General features: G+C 42.1%; 1 protein-coding gene across 2 annotated transcripts in view; it reads left to right on the forward strand.

Annotated features, from left to right (window-relative positions):
- The first annotated feature begins 10,158 nt into the window (after positions 1-10,158).
- The window catches only part of baz1b (bromodomain adjacent to zinc finger domain, 1B), a 96,326-nt gene continuing 86,740 nt past the window's right edge, over positions 10,159-19,744 (forward strand). Inside the window, exons 1-2 of one of the 2 annotated variants that reach the window (XM_043718704.2) lie at positions 10,159-10,496; positions 14,805-14,921. In XM_043718704.2, the coding sequence (XP_043574639.2) occupies positions 10,381-10,496; positions 14,805-14,921 (233 nt within the window). In that variant the 5' untranslated portion in view covers positions 10,159-10,380. The remainder of the gene's footprint in view (positions 10,497-14,804; positions 14,922-19,744) is intronic. The other variant, XM_043718706.2, reaches the window with a different exon arrangement.

Here is a 19,744-nt window from a genome sequence, read left to right on the forward strand (position 1 = left end):
ACGTATAAAAATAACAAACAGCAGAGGCTCCAAAACAGATCCTTGCGGTACACCACTAGTAACTGAACTGCAGGATGAACGTTTCCCATCAGTCACCACCCTCTGTCTTTCAGCTAGCTAATGTCTGATCCAAACTGTTAAATCACCCTCAATCCCATGCCTCACTATTTTGTGCAATAGTGCCTTACTGAAATCCATATACACCGCATCAACCACTTTACCCTAATCCACCTGTTCGGTCACCATCTCGAAGAACTCAATAAGGTTTGTGAGGCACAACCTACCCTTCTCAAAACTATGTTGACTATTGTTAATCAACTTATTCCTCTGTAGATGATCATAAAATCAATCTCCAATTCTAATTTCCAACACTTTACCCACAACCAAAGTAAGGTTCACTGGTCTATAATTACCAGGGTTGTCTTTACTCTTCTTCTTGAACAAGGGGACAACGTTTGTTATCCTCAAGTCTTCTAGCAGTATTCCTGTGGACAATGACAACATAAAGATCAAAGCCAAAAGCTCTGCAATCTCCTCCCTGGCTTCACAGAGAATTCTAGGATAAATCCCATCCAGCCAAGGGGACTTACTTATTTTCACACTTTCCAGAATTGCTAACACCTTCTCCTTGTGAACCTCAGTCCCATCTAGTCTAGTAGTCTGCAGCTCAGTATTCTCCTGGACAATATTGTCTTTTTCCAGTGTGAATACTGATAAAAAATATTCATTTAGTGCTTTCCTTATTTCCTTGGACTCCACGCATAACTTCCCACTACGATCCTGATCGGCCCTAATCTTCCTGAAGAAGGGCTTATGCCCGAAACGTCGATTCTCCTGTTCCCTGGATGCTGCCTGACCTGCTGCGCTTTCTCAGCAACACATTTTCAGCCCTAATCTTACTCTAGTCATTCTTTTATTCCTGATACACCTATAGAAAGCTTTAGGGTTTTCCTTGATCCTATCTACCAACAACTTCTCATGTCCCCTCCTGGCTCTTCTTAGCTCTCTCTTTAGGTCCTTCCTGGCTAACTTGTAACTCTCAAGCGCCCTAACTGAGCCTTCATGTCTCTCCTAACATAACCCTTCATCTTCCTCTTGACAAGAGATTCAATTTCTTTAATAAACCACGGCTCCCTCACTCAACCACTTCCTCCCTGCCTGACAGGTACATACTTTTTAAGGACACACAGTAGCTGTTCCTAGAATAAGCTCCACATTTCAATTGTGCCCATCCTCTGCAGTTTCCTTCCCCATGCTATGCATCCTAAATCTTGCCTAATTGCATCATAATTATCTTTCTCCCAGCAACAACTCTTGCCCTGTGGTATTTATCTATCCTTTCTCATGGCTGAAGTAAACTTAACCGAATTGTGGTCACTATCACCCAAGTGCTCACCTACCTCCAATCTAACACCTGGCCAGGTTCATTACCCAGTACCAAATCCAATGTGGCCTCACCCCCTTGTTGGCGTGTCTACATACGGTGTCAAGAAACCATCCTGCACGCATTGGACAAAAACTAATCCATCTAAAGTAGTCGAACTATAGTATTTCTAGTCAATATTTGAGTTAAAGTCCCCCCTAACAACTACCCTGTTATTCTTGGTCCTATTCAGAATTATCTTTGCTATCCTTTTCTGTACATCTCTGGAACTAATCTAAAGCTATAGAAAACTCCCAACAGGGTGAGCACTCCTTTCCTGTTTCTAATTTCAGCGCATACTACCTCAGTAGACGAGTCCTCAAATGTCCTTTCTGCAGCCGTAATATTGTCCCTGAACAATGCCACACCTCTCCTGCTTTTAACATCTTCTCTGTTCTTACTGAAGCATTTACATCCTGGAACCTGCAACACCCACTCCTGTCCCTGCTTAATCCATGTCTCCAAAATGGCCACAATATCGAAGTCCTAACTTTTACAAGTCAGCCTGAAAATCCAGTGAAATATTTCCCAATTGACCTAAACAGAGTTCTGGCATTAAACTGCATTGAAAACCTGGCGTATATCAGTATACTCTGATTCCATTCTTCCCATTGTAATATTTCTACAAAGGTAATGTTATGAGTCACGTTCCCTCTAATTTTCGTTCCAGCTTTGTGGATCTCTATGGCGGCAGCGACTTCCAGAATTGGTCGACAATGCTGCCAGTCGCCACAAACAGAGCCTTGGCATGGCTGTGCGCAGCCTAGAGGGAACATTGGTTGAGTCACAAATTGCAGTACATAAAAACGATGTTACATTTTATTGCTGATATAGTTCCATAGACCTTCATTATTTCTAATTGTTTTTGCACTGAGCTATAATTTTGTGCAAGGTAGCATACCTTCAAAAATTGCTGAAATCTTATAACAATTATTTTGATTAATTTCCATTTAATCACAAACTAAAAGGTATTTTGATATGTGACCATGTACAAATTTTAATAAGCTGGTGACAGGACAAGGAGAAAGTGAGGATTGCAGATGCTGGAGATCATAATCAAAAAGTGTGGTGGTGGAAAAGCACAGCAGGTCAGGCAGCATCCGATGAGCAGGAGAGTCGAAGTTTCGGGCATAAGCCCTTCATCAGGAATGTTAGGGAGGAGTCCAAGGGGGCTGAGCTTGGGCAGATCGGGTTGTGGGAAGGAGGATGGACAGGTGGGAGAAGTCCAAGAGGGCGTTGCCGAATTGGAGGGTTGGATGTGGGGAGATGACAAAACTGGTGAAATCAACATTGATGCGGTGTGGTTGGAGGGTCCCAAGGAGGAAGATGACGCATTCTTCTTCCAGGCGTCGGGTGGCTAGGATTTGGCAGCGGAGGAGGCCCAGGACTTGCATGTCTTAGTGGAATGGGAGAGGGAGTTGAAATGGTTGGCCACAGGGTGATGGGGTTGTTTGGTGTATGTGTCCCAGAGATGTTCTCTGAAATGTTCCACAAGTGGGCGTCCTGTCTCCCCAATGTAGAGGAGACCACATCGACAATAACAGACACAGGTCTTTGGATGTGCAGTAAAATCTCTGCCGGATGTGGGAGAATCCTTTGGGGCCTTGAATGGAGATGAGGGGGGAAGTGTGGGCGCAGGTTTTACACCTCTTGTGGTGGCAAGGGAAGGTGTCGGGAGTGGAGAGTGTGTTGGTGGTGGGTGTGGACCTAACTAGGGCGTCGTAGAGGAAATGCTGATAGGGATGGGGAGGGAAATATATCTCTGGTAGTGGGATCTGACTGTAGGTGGTGAAAATGGCGGAGGATGATGCGCCGTATCTGGATAACTTCATAACAATGTCCTGTTGCCAAGTTTGCAGATGACACAAAAATAGGTGGGAGAACAAATCAGAATGACACAGTTTACAAAGGGATATTAGCAGGTTAGGTAAGTGGGCAGATGTGAGAAAATGTGAGGCTATGTGATTTGACAGAAATTGAGGACCTGAATATTATTTAAATAGGAAAGACTGCAGAAAGCATCCAAATTCAGTCAGTAGTCAGGAAGGGAAATGGAATGTAAAGCACTGGTTTGACCCCACGTGCAATACTGTAGACAGTTTTGGTCCCCTTATTTAAGGAAATATATACTTGCATCAGAGGTAATTCAGAGAAGGTTATCGAGGTTGCTTCTGGGTATGGACGGATTTTCATATGAGTAGGCTGGACTTCTATTCATTGGAGTTTAGAAAAATGAGAGAAAACTTTTTAAAATTCATTCACATGATGTGGCTGTCGCTGTCCATCCGTGGTTGCCTGTGAGAAGGTGATGACGAGTTGCCTTCTTGAATTGCTCCAGTCCACAATGCATCAGGAAGGGAATTCCAGGATTTCTACCCAGTGACTTTGAAAAATAATGGCGCCATTTCTCCAAGTCTGGATACTTAGGGGCTTGGTGAAGAACTTGCAGATGGTGGTGTTGCCATGTGTCTGTTGCCCTCACCCACCTAGACAGTAGACCAGTTTGAAAGGTGCTATTCAAGGAATCTCAAGAGTGCTTCTTGTAGATAGTATACCCTGCTGCTTCTGTGTACCGGTGATGGAAGGACTGAATGATTGGAGTGGTACCACTCAGCATGCTGCTTTTCCTGGTTGGTGTCAAGCTTCCTGAGTGTTGTTGAAGCTTCCCTCATTCAGAATTTGTTAGGGTAAATCCCTTTGAGTGAGAATCTAGGATCAGACAGCATAATCTCAGAATAAAGGGTGCCCATTTAAGGTAGATATTAGAAGAATTTTTTTCTTTGTAGTTAATCTGTGGAATTCTTTACTGCAGAGAGCTGTCAAGGGAATCGGGGGTTATTTAGATTAAGCAGGGAAGTAGAGTTGTGTATTATGTGATCAACCATGATGGGCCACAGTCTCCAAGATCTTACTGTCTTATCTTGAAATTTGTTTTTGAGTACACATTCAATTTACACGTGAAATCTGTTTCCACCACCCTTTCACCTATTCCTCATCACTGAACATGCTATTGGTGCAAAACAATTTATTATTTCTCCTTTTACTCTTTTGTAATAACCTAAGGGAAGCAGGCTAAGGCTGGGTACAACGTTAATTTGTTTTCCCCCCTCCAGAACATGGTAGTTTTTATAATGCGTGTAATGTCTTTGAATGAAGCCACTTTTTCACAGCATCAGATAAGCATCAAGAATCCCATTCCAATGTTCAAAAGAGAGCTCTGTCCGCAAACCCTCCTGTCACCTAATATCATCAAAGAGATATAACCAGTCAAAAATTATTTTGCTACCTATAGGATCTAGCTATACAAAATGCTTATGAAACAGTATTCTGAAGCAATTCAAAACTTCATGCTTTTATGTAAATATGTATGTGGCACAAACATTTAAATACATGTTTTCAAGGATTGATATTTGAAAATGGTAAATGCTGACTCAGAATATTCATTTTATTATTTGTAAACTTGGGTTCTGAAATAGTCAAAACCATGTATGGCCTTAATTTTGATGTGCATTACATATTGTGTGTGTGCATTAAGGGGAGATACGGGGCTTGAATTTTCTGAGGCGTGGTAACTTCAAATAGATTACTAGTCTGCTTTTTTGTGAAAGGAGAGAGCTGTATGATGAGATTCTGATCACAGCTCCTTCAGAAATGTGGAGCCATACTTCAATTTTGACAGTTCTTTTATAACACAGAGGAATCATGAAAAGGCAATCCTTTACAGTCAGGTATTATATTCTGAAATGCAAAGGCCCAAAGTCACAGTCACTTTGACAGCTGCTAATAAATGGGAAATACATATGGTAAGTGTGGAGTTAAGTTGCGTGTGGAAGCAAGGGGGCCAGAAAAGTGATTACTTAGAGTAGGTCAGGATGTGTAAGAATAATAGGACTGGTTGGAAAGGATGAATGTTGGGTCAGAGGTTGCAAGTGCAACGCAGGTGGAGGGGGGAAGCAGGTTTGTCCAGAATGGGCACGGGGCAGAGGCAGATAGGGGAGAGTGTATGGAGCAGGTGAAGGGGGTTGGGGTTGGATCCAAATTTCAGTTTTGCAGAACTCACAGATGTTTGTTTTATTTTGATATTTTTGTAGTTCAGGTGTGTTCATAATGATTTTTTAAATAAATGTACAAAGTTTGTTTCACACAAAAAGTACATTATTTTCCACAACAGAACTATTTTACAAAGTCTTATTACAAATATCAGGTCAGGTGGGCCAGTGGGCTGATGAGTGGCAAATGGTGTGTAATTTAGACAAATGTTCGGTGCTGCTTTTTGGAAAGGCAAATCAAGGCAAACTTGTACACTTAATGGTAAGGTCCTAGGGAGTGTTGCTGAACAAAGAGACTTTGGAGTGTAGTTCATAGTGCCTTAAAATGGAGTCATAGGTAGACAGGATAATGAAGATGATGTTTGGTCTGTTTGCCTTTATTGGTCAGTGCATTAAGAATAGGAGTTGGAAGGTCATGTTGCAGCTGTCCAGGACTTTTGGAATACTACATGCAATTTTGGTGTCCCTGCTATAGGATGTTGTGAAACTTGAAAAGGTTCAGAGAAGATTTACAAGGATGGTGCCAGGGTTGGAGGGTTTGAGCTATAGGGAGAGGCTGAATAGGCTGGGGCTATTTTCCCTGGAGCTTCGGAAGTTGAGGGGGAAACCTTATAAATAAATACACTACTATCATAGGGCAAGCCAGACAGAGAACAGCCAAGGAATTCCTAGAGGCATGGCATTCATCCACAAACTCCATCGACAAACACATCGACCTGGACCCAATATACCAACCACTACAGCGGACAGCTGAAACTGACAACCGGAAGCGGCAGGGACAGACCACTATAAACACCGGAGGAAACATCAAAGAAGCGCTTCGCAGGAGGCTCCCAAGCACTGATGATGTCGCCTAGCCAGGGGACGAAACGTTTGCAACAAAAACTTCCAGCTCGGCGAACAGAACCACAGCAACGAGCACCCGAGCTACAAATCTTCGCACAAACTTTGAACCTTATAAATATTTTTTAAATCATTGAAGGGTCATTGGCAGAGTGAATAGACAAGGTGTTTTCCATAGGGTGGGGAGCTCAACACTAGAAGGCATAGATTTAAGGATGGTTTGGATCTGGAATGGAGTGGGTCAGGTGATAGTCTGGGAAGTGTACCTGATCTCCAGGTGTTTTGAGTGTGGGGTTAAGGATGGGGGTCAGTTGAATAGTCTGATGATGTAATTTAGTACTTTAACATTGAGTTATTATTTATTAAATTTCACCAGAGACCTCTGAATTTTAAAATTTAAATGAAGACTTTCAGAGAGTTCCAAGCACGACATAATTGCCCCTTGAAATGTTCAATTTTCTTGGCAATTCCTCTGACGTCTGCCAGCATCGGAATCCACAGAGCCCATAGCACATCTCCCATCTATGCCGACATAACAACTTTCTCGTCATCAGAAAATCAAGGCCATTCTTTTACTTTATATTTGTTCTGTGTGTTACTGGAGTGTCTGAAGTTTGTTGTTACATGATTTTTTTAATGAGGGTTCACTACCTTGGAGTAAAGCTTGAAGTGAACAGCTCAGTCCATTAGGAAAAAGCGGTAGCAGAGATTTTTTAAAAAGTCATTGCCTAGCCACTAAGGTCCAGCAGCACAGAAAGACAGGAAGTCAAGGCAGGCAGTGGGCAGAAATTCCCTATGAGTGAAAAGTGCTGCTCGTTTGGCAGTCTTCAAAAAGTCAGAGCTGGAGAAAGAAATTCTGAGTGGCTCAAGAGAAAAAATATCCAGAAACATGAAACTGTTCAAAGATTAGTGTATGGAAAACATGTATTTGCTCTGAAACTATTTGCGAGTCACAAGAAAACTCCAGAAGCCAATTACAGCTGAGCTGACTGAAGAAACCTAAGCGGACCCTTCACTAAGTCTAGTGGAAAAGCACAGCAGGTCAAGCAGCATCCAAGGAGCAGGAAAATCGGGCAAAATCCCTTAATCAGGATTGAGGCAGGGAGCCTACAGCGTGGAGAGATAAATGAGAGAGGGGTGGGGCTGGGGAGAAGGTATCCAACAGTACAATAGGAGGATGGAGGTGGAGATAAGGTGATAGGTTGGAGAGGACGGTGGAGCAGATGGGTGGGAAGGAAGATTTGCAGATAGGACAGGTCATGAGGATGGTGCTGAGCTGGCAGGTTGGAACTGGGGTAAAGTTGCAGGGAGGGGAAATGAGGAAACTGGTGAAGTCCACATTGATGCCATGGGGTTGAAGTGTTACAAGGCGGAAGATGAGGTGTTCTTCCTCCGGGTGTCAGGTGGTGAGGGAGTGGCGGTGGAGGAGGCCAGGACCTGCATGTCCTCGGTAGAGTGGGAGGGGGAGTTGAAATGTTCAGCTACAGGGTGGTGGGGTTGATTGGTACGGGTGTCCCGGAGATGTTCCCTAAAGCGCTCTGCGAGAAGGAGAAGGACCCTTCACTAAGGTTGAGCATCTCTCAGTTTCTAGTTGAGGGTAAATATGATAGTGTCATAGTGCTGAACAGCATGGAAACTGACCCTTCACTCCATCCATGCTACCCAGATATTCTAAATAAATCTAGTCCCATTTGTCAGCATTTGGCCCATATCCCTCTAAACCTTTTCTATTCATATACCCATCTAGATGCTTTTTAAAGGTTGTAATTGTATCTACGAGCCTGCACCACTTCCTCTGGCAGCTTTCCATACATGCACCACTGTCTGTGTGAAAAGGTTGCCCCTTAGGACTCTTCTGAATTTTTCCCATCTCACCTTAGACCTTTGCCCTCTAGTTTTGAGCTCCCCACCCTGTGGAAAACACCTTGTCTATTCACTCTATTCATGACCCCTCAATGATTTAAAAAATATCTATAAGGTTCCCCCTCAATGATTTAAAAAATATCTATAAGGTTCCCCCTCAACCTCCGAAGCTCCAGGGAAAATTGCCCCAGCCTATTCAGCGTCTCCCTATAGCTCAAACCCTCCAACCCTTGCACCATCCTTGTAAATCTTCTCTGAACCTTTTCAAGTTTCACAACATCCTATAGCAGGGACACCAAAATTGCATGTAGTATTCCAAAAGTCCTGGACAGCTGCAACATGACCTTCCAACTCCTATTCTTAATGCACTGACCAATAAAGACAAACAGACCAAACATCATCTTCATTATCCTGTCTACCTGTGAGTCCATTTTCAAGGCACGATGAACAACACTCCAAAGTCTCTTTGTTCAGCAACACTCCCTAGGACCTTACCATTAAGTGTACAAGTTTGCCTTTCCAAAAAGCAGCACCGAACATTTGTCTGAATTACACACCATTTGCCACTCGTCAGCCCATTGGCCCACCTGATCTGATATTTGTAATAAAACTGTGTTAAATAGTTCTGTTGTGGAAAAGAGTGTACTTTTTGTGTGAAACAAACTTTGTGCATTTAGTAAAAGAATACTATGAACACACCTGAACTGCAAAAACATCAAAATAAAACAAACATCTGTGAGTTCTGCAAATCTTAAAAATTGCTAAGTAAACCTCAGCAGGTCTGGCAGCATCTGTGGGGACAAGCAGTTGTGAATGTTTAGGGCGTCAATGACTAGGCTGCAAAAATGTAAGTCTAGATCAGAGTGGTGCTGGAAAAGCACAGCAGGTCAGGCAGCATCCGAGGAGCAGGAAAATCGACGTTTCGGGCAAAAGCCCTTAATCAGGAATAGATCTATTCCTGATGCTTTTGCCCGATATGTCGATTTTCCTGCTCCTCGAATGCTGCCTGACCTGCTGTGCTTTTTCAGCAACACTCTAATCTAGAATCTGGTTTCCAGCATCTGCACTCCCTGTTTTTACCCTGCAAAAATGTAATGCTAAGTTTCACTCTGGGACCTGTCCACTGTCATAACATACATCAAAACCTGTTACTTTACGTCCAATTATCTTCGACAAGTCTTGTATTAACGTGATTTTTATACTGCAATAATTACTCAACAGTTTTCAGGAATGTGAGAAGCTGTCAATCATTATTTCTGGTGTACACCTGATCCCCTTCTGACAGAATCCAGAAAGTCACTGAACTCGGAAACGTTAGCTCTGATTTATCTCCACAGATGCAGTTGGATCTGCTGAGGTTCTCCAGCAAGTTCTACACCAAGTTGAGTACAGGCCTGGGATTGAGGTGAATGGTGGGCCTACTCCAACCAATGACTGACAGACGCCTTAGAGCCGCACACTCTTGTAATTTACCCGCTTTATCTACCAACCAATCCCCACCTCTACCACACTTGCTGGGTGCCCGGGCTCTGATTGACGGCCGACTGCACCAATCAGCTTCCAGACCCCGCCATCAATCAGCACCAAACCCCGCCCTCTTCTTCTTTCCTCCAATCCGTGAACCATCAAGTTAGATTTTGCCGCTTTACTTTGTGCGTATGTTTTCATTTTTAAAAAAAAAGACTCGTCCTCTTTCTTAATAAAACGCCCGATCTTGACACGCGCCGGCACTGCTTCTCCCTCACACTCAACTTGACGGACTGTTCGGCCGAAGCGAAAAAATATTTTCCTCCATCGCCAGTTTAACCGACGGCCGTAACCTTTCACCTTCGAAATCTCGAACCCGCGCTCGAAGCGCGCACCGGGTGACGCTGATGGACAGCGGCGCACAGCCAATCGGAGGGCGGCGGCGCCGTGGAACCGGCCAATGAGCGTGCCGGAGGGGCGGGTGTTTCCGGCAGGCCGTTCGGGGGTTGCGCGGTGGCGGGAGGTGTCGATCGGCCGCCGGTCGGGAGCCGAGCTGCGGAGCACTCCCGCCATTTTTGAACTCTGCCGCTGGAGCCGGGGCGCGAGGATCGCGCCCTCCCCTTCTCTTTGGGCGATCGGGGCGGCGGAGGAGCGGACAGTGCTTAAGGCGTCCATCAGCACCGGCAGGAGCTCCCTCTGAGAGCCGAGCCGGCCGGCCGGCTGGCCAGCTGGACCATGGCGCCGCTGCTGGGCAGGAAGCCATTCCCGCTGGTGAAGCCGCTTACAGATCTGTCGGCAGAGGAGACCATCTATGTGATCGAGCACAGCGGAGAAGGGTTCCGGAGCAACGAGTATCCTTTAGAGCCGAGCCAGGGAGCTGAGGCGATCGGAGCCTGTCCTGGGCCGAGAGACAACGTCTCCCAGGGACAGGGGCCTAGGTTGGGGGCAGGAGCCGGTGATTTTCCTGCTGCCGGGAAGGAGATGTTGTGGGAAGATAGCGCCCTGCTGTCACTATCTGTCAGCGCTGGCCTGATCTGCGGCAATATCCTCCCGAGTGAATTCACTGAACGTATCCAACTCCACAAGTTAGTCATTGTCAGGAGGCCCGATGCTGCCAGGCTGGGCCTACTCTCAGGCAGCTTTACGGTGCAGCCCTGGAGGCGAATGAATAAAGGGGCCGCACGGGAACAAGCTTCTACTCAGCTCACAAATTAAACATATGGCTGGCCTGTGGTCCCATGTTTTAACTACTTTCACGACAGGACTGATTGCAGCTGTCAAAAGACTGACCCAGCGCTTTCCCAGGTTAATGCTGATGCTTCCGCAGCATCAACCTTTTTCATGAGTGAATGACTTATCTTTACAACTTTGTGCAATTTGTTACTCAAATTGCTCTTCGTCACTCTGGATCTGTATTAAATCGATTAGCTTCATGCAGAAATGAAAATTGATTATGCTGAAGACTTGAACAAATAGTTGAAAATGCTAGAAACACAAAGCAGTCTAGTCAGCATCTGAAAACCCAGAGGGGTGTGATAACGGATTCTGATCTTGAGTGTTAGCGATCTGTACCTTTTGTAAAATGCTGTTCCCTGCGTGCTTTAGTTGTTACCTCGAGCTAAGCATTCTATATATTTCTGATATGGACAGGACAGTCTTCTGTGGAGCTTTGGGAACATTTTTAAAAAATATTGAAGCCTTTTCATATATTAAAATTATTTGAGAAAAGCATGATTCAAGAATACAGTGGAATGATTAAAAAGATCTCAGAGCTTTTTTTAGAAAAGTTTAGATTTTTTTCTTTGCGTTTGCGTAGTATCCTGAACTTCTTTTTACTTCTGATCATTCTACAGGAGTGCTGCCTTTTTTTAACGTAAGTTCACGTATTTTGTTTGCTGAAGGCACAGTTCAAGCATTTCATTCTAAAGCACATTAAAAAATCTTACAAGGTTTTGCATGCAAGTTTTGAGAAATGTAAATGAAAGGAAGTGGAATCCCTGTGAAAGCAGTATGTGTGTAAATTGCAGCAAAAAGTTTCACTGATTTATTTTATTCCCTTAGCTGTAGCTACCAACTTAAGCTTTCTAATAGCTTATATAGATTTGTGTGGAAGGTTTTTAAATTGCACGTAAGCTATCTATGTAGTCTACATGAGCAAAATAACTTGTGTCACTAGCTCAGCTGTTTAAATGTGTTGGTAAGGATTTTTTGAGAAAGGAAATCTTTATTTAAAATAAATGTTAAACTTTTGAGTTATTGCAGTGTGTGTAAAGTTTCCAGTTTTCTTTTATCTTGGTTTGGGATCTGTGAACTTGAGAACACAGTGTGCTTTGATCATTAACATCCTGCTTTCTTTGAGGTCTGTAAGGGCAGTACTGCAGTTCTACTGTTAACTGGATAAAGTTTGCAACTGTGATTTGCATGCCTTCCTGGTCATTGAGATGTTTTGGGTACAGCATTTCATGTTGACAAGCCTTTTTTTTAAATGAAGAAAGAGACTGGTTGCTTTTTAAAAAAGGTTTTAAAACTGCTACAGGATAGTTATTTTCTTTGGCCAATGCTTGTTTAGAAATGGTACTAGAATATCAGTGTCTTTGAATATATTCTTCAGACTAGGGGTTGGAGGTGACTGGAGTGCAGAAACAAAATCAATGTATGTTCTTGTGGAAGACCATTTTATTGATGATTGACAAGAACTTAGAACACACCTGGAAGAAGAGCTTTGTTTGATTAATTGTCATTGCCTGTCTGCAGATATTTACTTGCAGCTCTATAACGCTTCCTGAAGGACTTGAAAAGTGAGAAAATTTTAGTTTGTATTCCTAAAACAGGGCTGAACTTAATGATTATGACTTCTTGCCATTGAAATTTGACGCTGTGACTGAAGAAGTTATTTTTTCCTGAACCTGTGTACAGATGAGGTGAGATTTATTATGCCTTTATACAAATATATTTTGTGACATTTTGGAATTAGCCAAGTCACAAGAATAAATCCAAACTTTTGAAAGTATTGATCATCTCCCGATATCATGGATAGCTGTGATGCTAGATTAGGTTTTAGGTAGGATTCCCGATTTTGTTGTGTATTACTAACTTTAGTATGGGCAGCAGTCTCTGATCGGCAGGGACAAATAACTTTTCCAATACTAGGTGTGTAAAAAGTGATCTCCAGTGGAAAAGCAAGACTGCATCATGGTGTAACTGGTTGCGGAAATTGATGTTGATTCGCATTATTACTGACAAGTAATGAATGCAAAATTTCAGAATGATGCTTAGGAGTGATGAAGTTACCTTGATCCTGTCTTTTCAATGATGGTAAAGGCTAAATGCAGGTAACTAGTGTTTTGAGGAGGTGATTTACTGAGCAGTTTCTGAACGGACACACCCTGTGCAATGTTTGATCTTGATGGATAAGCTGCCAGATAGACGAAAGGAATTCCATAGATCGTTTAGCTTCATCTGGAGGTTGTGGCAGAATTGGTAGTTGTTTTTTAACCATCCCCAGCCGAAAGTTGCAATACGTTTTCATTGTGACTTTCACTGCCATGTTGTTGACAAATACAAATTGGTCTCTTGCTTGGACACCTTCTATCTAGGAATAATGTTCGAAGTTTCCAAAGATTTCCTCTTTCATAATGATCATCTTGAGGACTGTCTCCTGGTCAAGATACAATGTTGCATTGTTGTCTCAATACCTACATAATACATTAGTACCAGTAGATTGTAGCAAGAATTATATGTAAACAAATGTCTTTGAGTTGTCACTACATGAAACTTTGTTTCATTCTCATCAAACTTTCTTTTCTCTCTCTCTCCCCATCATTTCTAAAGACAGCAATAATTTGAGCATCATTTGCACTGTTGCACGGCTGTGACCTGGGGGTAATGCAAGAGCATCTGGATATTGTCCAAATGTTTTCATTGGAGTTGCTGCAAAATAATCAGCAACTGGAAATTGATAATGATATCAAAAGAATTTTATTTGATGCAGTAATGTGAGATTGCCATCTTAAGAGTAATGATCTTAATTCATCACTTCTGGCTGGGGGGGTTGCTTTGCTGAACAGTTTCTTGCTGTCATGCATGCTGTCATATTAATGAAGTCACATGGGATAGTTTACTGTATCACATTAGGATATTGTATGTAGTCCTGACATCACTGCATAGAGCTATTGCACAATGTAGATCATCTCCATGTAAAAATAGTTCAGCAATATAAAAGATTTAACTAATCGTTATTGCAGAGTATGCTAATAGGAATTGCAAGCTTTGAGCTACAAGTGGTCTGGCAAGGTACAACATACTAATGGGAACTTATAGGCAGAGTACATAATTATTTTTCTGTGAAATGTTGTGTTTAGCAGTGATAGGAATCCATAGGGAGTATAGTCACACTATAGTTACTGGGCTTAGACCAGTATTTTCAGTACCTGATTTATTACTGACTGTAAGTTGCACTGACATCAGTGCTAAAGAGATGTGTGTCTGTGCTTGCAAACTTTCACAAGCAGCTCTGACAGGCAATGCAAAGATCTGAGATAAGTTTCGCTCCTAAACTTCTTTTCTCAATATTTTTACAAATAGAAACTGCTTAATTTGCCAGAGTACTGATTTGTTGTGATAGTTTGTATCCTTGGCTTGAATTGTTCCTCCTGTGAAGGGAGTTCCTTATCTTCTAATTCTGATGCAATGGTCACAGTAAAATCGCTAATTTGTAACTTCAAATGGACCACCTGTTCAAAATGCCTGCTTTAAACTCTAGTTTTTTATATTTCTCTGTCGTTAGTTTGTGTGGGTGCCGGGTAAGAACATGATCAAGCGCCACTGTGTACGAACACCATTAAATGTTCTGCAGAAGCATACTTGAATGAAAAGCTAGAAGTTGCTTGGGACTACTGCATTCCATAGCAGCTGGTTTCTTCAGACCAGCACGCGTTGGGGAAGATTGAAGAAAAATATGAAACAATAGTTTTCATTTTGATTCAGGCATGAAGTGAATTGGAAGGCGGGGGGGGCAAATGGATTCAACGACTTGAGAATAGGGAACAGAAGGTCAAGGGTATGAAAGTGTTTGATGTGACATTGTGATGTTTTATGTTTCAAACTTTTTTTGTGCAAACCTTGAATTTCATTCTTTATTTTCCTGAGTTAATATTCAGAGAATATGAATCCCGGTTGTCTAGATATGCAGAGCGAATCTGGACATGTAAAAGCACAGGCAGCAACCAACTCACACACAAAGAGGCCTGGGAAGAGGAGCAAGAAGTAACTGAACTGTAAGTAAATGACATTGTAAATTGCAAAATACATTTAATAAGTTGGGAGCAATTTATTGCTAGAGAGAATTCCATAAAACTCAAGAAATAGAGAGTATCTGATGTAACATCATCTCAAGAACTGTGTCTTCAAATTAGTGCTGGTGTTAATTTAAGTTATACCCTGTTAATACATTTTTTTAAACTATTACTTAAGTGATTAAGGAAAGAGCGAAACAAAGGAAAGTTTGCACATGCACACTTTTTTTGTGGCTGGAAGTATATTCTCCACACTTTGCTTAGCATAATTTTTTATTAAAGGTTTGTATATCTTGGACATCTTTGAATGCAGATCATAGTTTATTGAAAACAAGGGATCATGTCCTGTTTCCTTCACCATTAATTCTTATTATGACATTTTGTAGTTGGGAGCAATTTATTGCTAGAGAGAATTCCATAAAACTCAAGAAATAGAGAGTATCTGATGTAACATCATCTCAAGAACTGTGTCTTCAAATTAGTGCTGGGAATGTGGCCCATATTGAGCCAAGCAGGTGCGCTGGTTTCAGCTTACAATCTATATTTGAGGACTATATTCTACTTGTTGAATAATGACAGCATTTTCTGGACTATAAAAATGCATGGTTGTGTATGAAGTAAATTTTGTTCTATCCGTTGAGCAATTAAGTAAGCTTTAAGGCAGAAAGACTGGAGAGCTTCAAATGCATCTCCTGATCCATACATTAGAACCTACAGGATCTAATGAGTCTCATTTGGGGGAGTGATGACAGGGTGGTATATGGAAGCTCATTCTGAGATGCGGCATTAATTAACTTATCTGAGAATAATTGGTTGGAAATGGTGTTAATTTAAGTTATACCCTGTTAATACATTTTTTTAAACTATTACTTAAGTGATTAAGGAAAGAGCGAAACAAAGGAAAGTTTGCACATGCACACTTTTTTTGTGGCTGGAAGTATATTCTCCACACTTTGCTTAGCATAATTTTTTATTAAAAGTTTGTATATCTTGGACATCTTTGAATGCAGATCATAGTTTATTGAAAACAAGGGATCATGTCCTGTTCCCTTCACCATTAATTCTTATTATGACATTTTCTAGTTTGATATTGAGAGTTGAGGGGAAGGAATGCTATTTAAAACATCGCAGTTATCACTTAAGTACATGGTTCACATGAACTGTATCTGTAGGAAATAATATGCCTGTTATTATGAAATCAAAATGCCATTTATTAGTCAATCTTATTATGAAATCTGATCTCAAACTAAAAGGTCAGGAGGGAATAATACTTGTGTTGATACTAGGCTTATTTAACACGCTGGTATCAATGCTCTAACGCAATGCAGCTTAATTTGTCAGTCTAATATGTGTGGATTATTTTTTAATCCATCATTCAAACTTGCTTTTGTTGCTGGCATGCAGCTAGTAATCAGTACTTCATCCTATCGTATGACTTAAAATACACTTCTCCGATGTATAACCAGTTTAGAAGGATGATCCCTCTGTAGTTCCTTTTTTTCCTAGTTTGAGTCAACACACATTAAGACTTTGAACCTCCTTTCACCATAGCATCCTTACTGTTATTGACTTGCTGAACTGTGCCGTCTCCTCTAGTTTGGTAATCCTAATTCTCCATAAATCCATTATTTTCTCTCAATTTGGGCATTGCACCTGATACGTTCTTCATCTCCACTAGTTTAACAGATCCGAATAGATATGTTATACTGTTGGTTCAGCCGTTCATTGGCAGATGTGACTGGACTACTTGGAATACTAGAGCTTAAAAATGTGTTGCTGGAAAAGCGCAGCAGGTCAGGCAGCATCAAAGGAACAGGAGAATCTACGTTTCGGGCATAAGTCCGTCTTCAGGAATGAGGAGGGTGTGCCAAGCAGGCTAAGATAAAAGGTGGGGAGGGGCGTTGGGAATACAATAGGTGGAAGGAGGTTAAGGTGAGGGTGATAGGCCGGAGAGGGGGTGGGGGCGGACATCCACACCAACCAATCCAACCGCCCCGTGGCTGAACACTTTAACTCTCCCTCCCACTCTGCAAAGGACATGCAGGTTCTTGGCCTCCTCCATCGCCAGACCATGGCAACACGACGCCTGGAGGAAGAGCGCCTCATCTTCTGCCTAGGAACCTTCCAACCACAAGGGATGAATACAGATTTCTCCAGCTTTCTCATTTCCCCTCCCCCCACCTTTTCTCAGTCCCAACCCTCAGACTCAGCACCACCTTCTTGACCTGCAATCTTCTTCCCGACATCTCCGCCCCCATCCCCTCTCCGGCCTATCACCCTCACCTTAACCTCCTTCCACCTATCGTATTCCCAACTCTCCTCCCCTAAGTCCCTCCTCCCTACCTTTTATCTTAGCCTGCTTGGCACACCTTCCTCATTCCTGAAGAAGGGTTTATGCCCGAAACATCGATTCTCCTGTTCCTTTGATGCTGCCTGACCTGCTGCGCTTTTCCAGCAACACATTTTTAAGCTCTCATCTCCAGCATCTGCAGTCCTCACTTTCTCCTACTTGGAATACTATCAGATTCTGTTCTTGTCTGTTAAAACTATCTGTCAACCTGAACTACGGAGATATCCTCCATCTTTTCTTGACTGAAAGCTGTTTTAGATTCCTCTATCCCTGACCCTTCAGTCTCACCTTCAGTAGTTCACTGCCTGAACACATCCCAGCCTTGTGCAGTGGCATAGTAGTAATGTCACTGTACCAGTAAACTTGGTCTCAGGGCTAAATCTGGGGATTCGATACAGGCCACGATAGAAAGTGAAATTTGAATTCAGTAGAAACCTGGAATAAAATTCAAGCCTGATGGTGACTATGTAACCGTGGTCAATTGATGTAGAACCTGTCTAATTCATTAATATCCTTTAGCGAAGGAAGTCTACCATCCTTACTGGTCTGGCCTATATGTGACTTCGGACACACACAATATAGTTGACTCTTAACTGTCCTCTGGGCATTTAGGAATGAACAATAAAAGCAGACTTATTTAATGATGTTCACACCCCAGGAACAAATTTAAAAGGAGCCTGCCTAGCCAAATTTAATGCTCCTTTTTGTCCAATCCCTGAAGTTCCATTGTTATCTAATTTCTCTTGACTCATTCCATCTTTTTTTCATGGCATCTTATCTCTTGTTCTCCATACTCTATTTCCACTGTACTAGCTCAGTTTTCCTTTCTGAACCCCATGCTAGTTTATGTTATAAATGTATCTTTCCTCAAGTGTTGTCCCTTACTCTTTCACCCATTCCTTAAAAATAATCCCTTGAAACCTTGTGACCTACTGTCCCATTTTAACATCCTGCTCCTCCAAAATCCTTGAAATGTTTTCCTACTTTTCTTAGAATGTATGAATCCCCCCCCCCCAATTAGTTTACCACCCATGCCAGTACAAAGGAACCTTGATTATCCAAATTTCGGATTATCCAAACAAGATCACAAAGTCCTGATGCTTGGCTAAACTATGTTATCCTGCATTTGATTATCTGGCATTCGATTAACCGAATGAAAAATCCCCCTCCTGTGTCCTTCGGATAATCAAAGTTCCTCTATATACCAAAACAGAGCTTTTATAAATAACATCTTGTATGATTGACAAAGATAAACTTTCCCTCTTGACATTGACTGCATCGTCGTCTTCCATTGCTGTCCATTATCATTCAGCAAGACAGATCTGTTCTCACCTGTTTCATCCTCATGTAATTGTAGCTATAGAAGCATTTGCCATAGCTTCGCTTCCTATTCCAGCACAACTATTGTAGATGAGCCCAAAAATCAATTCCTGGACTCTTTCAATTTCTCATTTATCTGTTGCCTTTTTACAACATCATCCAAGTTATGCTAATTTTTGCACAGAAGCTAGAGACTACAGGCTCTGCCTTATAACTACTTGCACCTCAACTCCTCCACTGTTGCCCTCCCTCATCCCATCCAATACCGCCCCCCATCCCATCCAACACCGCCCCTGCGCCTGCTCCCAAACCCCATCCAACACCGTCCCCACTGGCCCTCCAACACCGCTCCCCAACCCTGTCCAACACTACCCCCCTGCCCTCTATAAACTTGAGATCATCCAAAATCCTCTTGGCAATGTTTCAACAAGCAGCATGTATCATTTTCCTCTTGTCACTCTACTTACTTGCCAATATTGGATCCTGGTCAAAAATTATAATAATTTTAAACTCGGGCTTGTTTTAAAACAGTCTATAGCCTTGTCCTTCTCTATTGCTGTAATTTCCTCTCGTCCCACCACCCTCTTCAGATATTTACATTCGACTCATTCAGGCCTATTGTGTATCCCTAGTCATTGCTCCACAAATGTTGGCTGGTCTTCAGTTACCCAGGTCACAAGCTCTGGCATTCACTTCTATGCTTATCTACCTCACTTGACTCCTTTAAGATAGTTTTTAAAACTTTCCTCTTTGACCAATGTTTGATCATCTGACATGATATCCCCTGATGTGGCTATATCTTTAACTTAGTTTTGTAGTGGTCATTTGCAACATCTTAAGAACTTTCATTACTTTAAAGGTGCTGTATAAATACAAAGATGTCACTACATGTGTCTTCCTTTTCATCTAATCCATAATTACAACACTGAGCTGGACTGTCACATATTACCATTGTTAATGATAGTTAACCAGAATCAGGCAATATTTTTGATGCTGTCAAATTGTGAAAGTGACTTGGTTAGTAAAAAATAAGAGGGTATGAGTTAAAACACTGCTTATACACTTGACTTCATAGCAGTTTGAAGTTTTGTTGCAGCTGAGAATAATGCAGGATTCAGATGAAATGTGCAATAAT

This window comes from Chiloscyllium plagiosum, unplaced genomic scaffold (assembly GCF_037043375.1).
Source record: "Chiloscyllium plagiosum isolate Xiang-an unplaced genomic scaffold, Cpla_swu_hap1 HiC_scaffold_31, whole genome shotgun sequence".
Classification (NCBI taxonomy): domain Eukaryota; kingdom Metazoa; phylum Chordata; class Chondrichthyes; order Orectolobiformes; family Hemiscylliidae; genus Chiloscyllium; species Chiloscyllium plagiosum.